General features: G+C 59.4%; 1 protein-coding gene across 1 annotated transcript in view; it reads left to right on the forward strand.

The window, feature by feature from the left end:
* Positions 1-6370, forward strand: part of NUDCD3 (NudC domain containing 3) — a 40174-nt gene continuing 33804 nt past the window's right edge. Inside the window, exons 1-2 of the mRNA XM_014530541.1 lie at positions 1-85; positions 647-1055. Coding sequence (XP_014386027.1) covers positions 1-85; positions 647-1055 — 494 coding nt within the window. The remainder of the gene's footprint in view (positions 86-646; positions 1056-6370) is intronic.

Here is a 6370-nt window from a genome sequence, read left to right on the forward strand (position 1 = left end):
ATGGCTGCTGGGGGTGGTGAGGCTGCCCCCACTTTCCAGGGGGGGAATGGTGGCCCCGCCCCTGGACATGTGGTTCCTGCGGAAGGTGTGCCTTTGGCTGAAGGTCTGATTCAGGCCCCTCCTCCCAGGAAGTCTTCAGGTTTCTCTCACAAGAACGGGTTCTAGCCCTCAGTCTGACGCACGGTGTGCAGCCCCGCCTGTCCTGCCCGCTGTCATTGTGGGCTGTGCTGGCTGCACTCCCTGGTGTGACTTGCAGAGGACACCAGCTGGCTCGCCCACGTGCTGAGTTCTGGGGGAGCTGTCAGTGGGGGTGCTCTTGCCCATGGCAGGCAGGGCACAGGGTTTGTTGAGTGAATTTCCAGGCTTTCCCAAGCCTGTGCAGGGAGCCCCCGCTGTTCTGGGGAGCGAAGGCCAGCTGGATCCCCCTTCGCTCTGCAGTGGGTTGTTGGTGCCCACACCTCGCGCAGCCCCTGGGCAGCGTGTTGTCTGTGTTGCTGGCAGCAGGTGTGAGTGATGGCAGGTGGGCCGAGAGCTGGGCTGGGCTCCTGCGGGCCTCGGCCTGTCGGGCTGCACGTCTGAGGACTGGGAACTCCCCGTGGAGAGGCCCACAGCTGCTCGGTCGAGTCCAGTGCGATCTGTCCCCCAGTGGGAACGGCTGTGGGTGCTGCCTTTCTCTCATCCTGGGCGTTGCCACGTCTCCGCCGCTCATTGCTGGGTCGCGTTTGCTTCCAGGTGTTCCAGAACTTCGACCGCATGGCTCGCCAGGACGATGAAAAGAGGAGGAAGGAGCTGGAGGAGAAGATGAGGAGGAAGGAGGCGGAGGCTGCGGAGGCAGAAGCTGCAGCCTCGGGGGAGCAGGCGCCTGTCCCTGCCCCAGAGCTGGAGGTGGAGGTCAACACCACAGACGCGGCTGTGGCCTCGGGCGGGCCTGCGGAGCCTCACGGGCAGCTGCGTGACGTGCAGGCGGTGGCCCCCGGCTCCCGGGAGGCTGCAGAGCCACGGGCCTTGGACACGGGTGCTGCTCAGACCCCGAGGGAACCCCCACCTCTTCCCAGGTAAGCCCTTTCTCGCTGGACACGGGGGTGGGGGTGGGGGGTTTGTGGGAGTGGTTCTCCCTGGGTGACAGCGCCCTGCCAGCACCTATTTAGCTCCTCATGTTTGCAGGCCTAGTGACAGTGCTTTGCTTACACAGACGGGGCAGTGGCTGCCGCCTTCCTCTCTCTGTCCCTGGTGAGGTCAGGCCGAGTGTGCGGGTCACTCAGCCGTGAAGGCCGAGGGTCTGTGGGCTCCGGCAGTCCCGGTGGTGTCCCTCCCTGCTGGTCCTGGCGGTACATGCGCCACGGTCCTTGGCCTCCCGGCACCTGAAGGGGCTGTCAGTATAGGGGCCGTGCACCAGAGTCCCCTTGGCGTGTCAGCGAGTGGAGGCTGTGCCCTCGCTGCTCCTCAGGGTTGAGTCCTGGTCTGTGAGCTGGTCATGCGCCTCTGCCCCTGGTGGGATGCCTGCCTGGGCTCCTGGTGCCGTGTTTGGGAAATTCGTCCCTGCCCTGTCCTGACCAGGGGAGCCCTTCCTCTGCCTCAGCCGCAGCGTCCCTCCCGCTCTCCTGCTGCTGCACCCCCTCAGGCTGGTCTGAGCGCAGCTGTCAGTGAGGCAGCACGTGGAGGCGGTGATGTGACACTGGAGGTGGACGGGCAGCACCAGAGGAGGCTCAGACAGCAGGTGTCGGCCGGCGAGGCCGGTGGCGCGGGAGGGGGCTGGGCGTGTACATGGGACTCCAGTAGAGAAGGAGGGCCTGGAGGGGTCAGCGCAGGACAGGGATCCGCTGGCCCTCAGCCCAGGATGCTCGTCTCAGATGCAGCTCCCCTGCAGGCGGCTGGGAGGAGCCTCCCCCGCGTTGGTCCCAGAGCTGCCTGTGGGGTCCTCATTGCTGGGGATATTCTCGTCGCATATTGAATGGAGCCTTTTAAAAAATAGACGTGTCCCAGCCCTGGCCGGTGGTCTCAGCTGGCTGGGCGGCGTCCTGTGCCCTGAGAGGTTGCCGGTGCGGTTCCCGGACAGGACTCAGACCCGGGTGTGGGTTTGACCCCGGGTCAGTGTGTGCACAGGAAGCAGCCAGTCGATGCTTCTTTCTCATCGATGTTTCTTTCCCTCCCCCGCTCCCTTCCTCTCTCTAAAATCAATAAAAGCACATTAGAAAAAAGAGTGTCGTTCTGTCTTCCTCGTGCTCGCGGGGTCTCTGAGGGGGGAGAGTGCCGATGGTCCCTGTCTGGACCCGTGCCCCCTGCTCCGGTGGTTCCCTTCCTCATTCGCCGCAGTCTGAGCTCCGTGTGCTGGGGGCTCCCTGTGTTTATGCTGCAGGGGATTTCTGAGCCCTGAGCCCCAGGCTTTCTCCGTTTTCTCTCCGAGGTCCTGTCCTCAGACCTTCTTCCCCTGCTGGGGGTCCGACCTCAGCTCACCCACACACTGCCGACAGCAGGAGGCGTGCTTTCTGCAAATTCCCTTGGATCCTTTTTTTAGGGTTTGATTTCTACTCACATGGCTTTGCTCTAAATTGTTTAATGTGTTTGTAGCGGCTGTTGAAAGTCTCCATCATCTCTGTCATTTCTTGGCTGTTTCTGTTGACTGAATGGTCTCCTGATTTGGGCCGCGTTTTCCTGTTCTTCCCACACCTGGTAACTTTATGTTGGATGCGGGAGGTTGTGAATGCCTGGTTGCGTCTGGATTTCCTTCGAGGGCTGTGGAGTGTTGTTCCTGCAGGCAGTGACGGCGCCTCTAGGAGCTCGCTGGGAAGCCTTGCTGGGCATCTGGAGTCCCCGCTGTTCTGGGCTGGTGCTCCCTCTTCTGAGACGCGGCCTCGGGGGCTCTCCCGAACCTTCAGGTGTGCAGCGGGTCCTGCCCTCGGGCTGGTGGAACGTGGCCGTGTCCTGCCCTTGGTGGCCCCGGGGACCTTGCTGGCTCCATGGGGCTCCCCTTTTCCAGAAGCCTGTCCCTGAAGTAGAGAGGAGAGTGAAGACGGAATATCCAGTTACTTCTGTCCCGTCTCGTTTATTCCAGCATCACTTGTATCAGCCAAAGGGACAGTGCTGGACGCTAAGACATCCGCACAGTGTCCTAGGAGCGCAGACGTGGTGTGGGGGTGGCAGTTCATGTCCCTCAGCAAGCACCATCGGGGTCGCAGGGTGGTGCTGTGGCCTCAGGGAGGCTCTCCCAGGTGGTCAGCCCCGGAAAGGTGGGGCGGGTCCCCTGGGGCGGCAGCTCAGCCTGTTTCGGGGCCTCCCTAGTGGCCTGTTGGGGTTTGGACTGGCCTCGCTGCCCCACAGGCACCAAAGCCCATTTCTTATAGTAAATCTCTGAATATATTTCTTCTGGTTCTGTTTCTTTGGTTCAACCCTGACTTAGATATTCTCATGATAGAATATCACGTGAGAAAAGCAGGCTTCAAACTAACAACAAATTTGGAAAACATTTAAAATTATACAGAGGGAAGGCATGGAAGGAAACATTATTAATAATGGTGGAATTGAGTGTTTTTCATTGTCATCTTTGTCCCTTATGTTTTCTAATTTTTTTGCAATGAGCATACATTTTATTTTACTATTTTTTGTATTATTTTTATAACTTCTAAAAACTTTTTTAAAAGGGGGTTTGATTTTGATTCTGAGTAGCCGTGAGAATGGCTGCCTGGTTGTGGTGGTTTTGTAGAGACCGCTCTTCTGTTCTTGGGCCAGCGCTGTGTCCTGGGCAGCCTGAGCTGTTGGTGAGGCCCCAGCTTGTTGGGGGGAAACCTCAGGGGGGCACGCACCAGCGCCCGGGGCAGGGCCTCAGCCCTCAGGAGCTCACGGGTTTTCCGTGAACATCGCAGGAAGTGGCGGCCATGTCTCCGAGTCCCACCTGGGTCGGAAAGTGGGCGTGGAAGCAGCCTGTCCTGCTCTCCCCAGGTGGTGCCGGGTCCCCCGTCAGTGCCGGGGGTCTGCACCCTGTAAACTGTGAGGCAGTTACTCTTCTGATGACCACACACAAGCTCTGTCGTCCGGCACCCTGTCCAAAAGCCAGTTCCCTGGAACCAGGTCCGAGACGCTGGCTTCCACTGGCTCCTGTCGGCCGCCCACTGCGGGAGGCTCTGCCAGTGCTAGTCATGGGCAGCGGCCACTCGTCTCGGCCCACTGTCCTGTCACACGCTTGTTTGATTTAAACAAATTCAGCAGAGGCCCTGCGGGGAAATGCAGTAAGATAATAAAAGCGTGTGCACCTGTATTTTACATACGTTTTTAGTATAAGCTGTATTCACTGTGTACACTTTACACAAGAGTTCGCTGTTGGAATGTTCGTGACTGACAAGTGTGGTCCCCTAAGGGCCATCGACAGACAGGACACTCGCCCACCCAGCTCTGGCTTCTCTGCCCGTCCCCTCCAGGCCCTGCCGACCGCAGGGCTCTCTTGTACATATAAACCACGCATGTGGCACTTCGGGGTAGTTTAGGAGATATTGGAGGGAAATCTTAATTTGAGCTACGCCCTACCCCTGCCCAGGGCTTACAGGGCCCAGTTTTATTCCTTAGAGGGGAGTCTGGGCACATGTGTCCTGGACACACAAGAGGGCACCTGAGAAAGTGCTGGGCTCTGCCCGGCTCCCAGCTCCACGTTGTCGTGGTGAGGACATTGTGACGGGTGATGCCCAGGGTCCTGCTGGGACTGCCCGGACCCGCGCCTGTGCTCAGAGGATGGTGGGTGCTGTGCCGAGGGCAGAAGGAGAGGGACAGCCAGGCGCCTCTGAGAGCTGCCAGTGCAGGCTGCCCGGCTGGTCCGCGGCTGCATCGCCCTGCAGTTCGCCGCTCGGCCGGCAGGTGTCGCTGCAGCTGGTGCTGGGATGCGATGGAAATGTACACAGGCTGGGCCACCTCTGGCTTTGCCTTCATAGATCAGAAACAGAATTCTCTAACAAAGAAGACGAAAGAAAGGAAATGACTGCCTGGCAGCTGGGCTGCCTGAGGGGCGCTCTGCACTGTGATGTGCATGGCGTGCACACGCCCGGGAACAGGCCACAGCGCGTGTGATGGCTGCCGGCTGAAGCCTGGCCGACAGACTGGTCAGGAGGCTGCTCCGTGTCTTCGTGTCCACGTGGCAGGTCCCAGGTGCCCCTGGGGATGCACAGTGTGCAAGAGGAGCTCAGGTTTCCTCACGCCTCCTCCCGGGCGGGCACTGCTCACGGCCCTCAGGCGCCCAGGCCCAGCTCTCAGCAGAGCCCTCCAGCTCCTCCTCCCGGCTGCCCCCTCGGCACGTGTCTCCTCGCCATCTGTTCTCAGCTGGGGAGGTAATTCTGAGCCGTGTGTGAAGTGCCTTTTATGATTGGTTTAGGAGCTTAACGTTTTTAACATTATTATTGCTTTCAGAGAGGAAGGGAGAGGGAGAGAGAAACATCAATGATGAGAGAGAGTCACTGATTGGCTGCCTCCTGCTTGTCCCCCACTGAGGATCCAGCCTGTAGCCTGGGGTATGTGCCCTGACCAGGAATCAAACCGTGAACTCCTGGTTCATAGGTTGATGCTCAACCACTGAGCCATACATACCTGCCAGCTATTAGCACGTAGCTGTTCGCTTCCTCCCAGCAGAGGTTAGCCTGGGTACTGACAGCACTGATGTACGTGGAGTTGCTTGGAGACTGAAGCTGTGAGGCAAGGTGAGCTGCTGCCCGAGCCCGGGGGCGGCTCAGGGAGCCGTGGGAGAGGACAGTGTGAGGATCAGCGGCAGTTCTTCCCCGAGAAGTGTGTTTCAGGGTGTGAGAAGCTGACATGTACAAGGGTGACGTCCTTGTGTGGCGCCACCATGCGAGGGTGGGGCCAGCATTGTGGGCGCGGGGCAGGGCCATGGGCGCGGGCGGGACAGTGGGTGCGCCCTGTGTCAGGAGAGCAGCTCCCAGCGCAGAGAGCCTGCTCAGCACTAGCCAGCCAGCTCCCGTGAGTGCTTTCCTGTCACACCAAGGCCTCAGGCCAGCTGGCCTGCTCCCGTGGGAAACAGCGTGCACCCATCGAGGATGTTTTCATAGAATCTGATCACAGACGGCAGAGCCGGAAGAACGCGCCGGCCCCGCGCACCCACGCCAGCCCGTGCTGCCCTGCCCTCCGCCACCCGCCAGTGTTTCAGTGCCTGGCTTTCTGGTAATGTCCCAATTTACATAACAGTGATGACAGTGTGTGTAAATCTGCAAATAAGGCCCCAGCCAAACATTGCTTGTAGTTGACCCTCTATTCTCTTTTATTCCCTCAAAATTCATTTGTTTAAAAAAGCAAGTGTTGGCCCATAGAGTTTCTACAGTCTGCGTTTTGCTGGCCTGTGGTGTGGTGAGCTTGCTGGGGACTTAGGGTAAATGTTTTT

This window comes from Myotis brandtii, unplaced genomic scaffold (assembly GCF_000412655.1).
Source record: "Myotis brandtii unplaced genomic scaffold, ASM41265v1 scaffold743, whole genome shotgun sequence".
Classification (NCBI taxonomy): domain Eukaryota; kingdom Metazoa; phylum Chordata; class Mammalia; order Chiroptera; family Vespertilionidae; genus Myotis; species Myotis brandtii.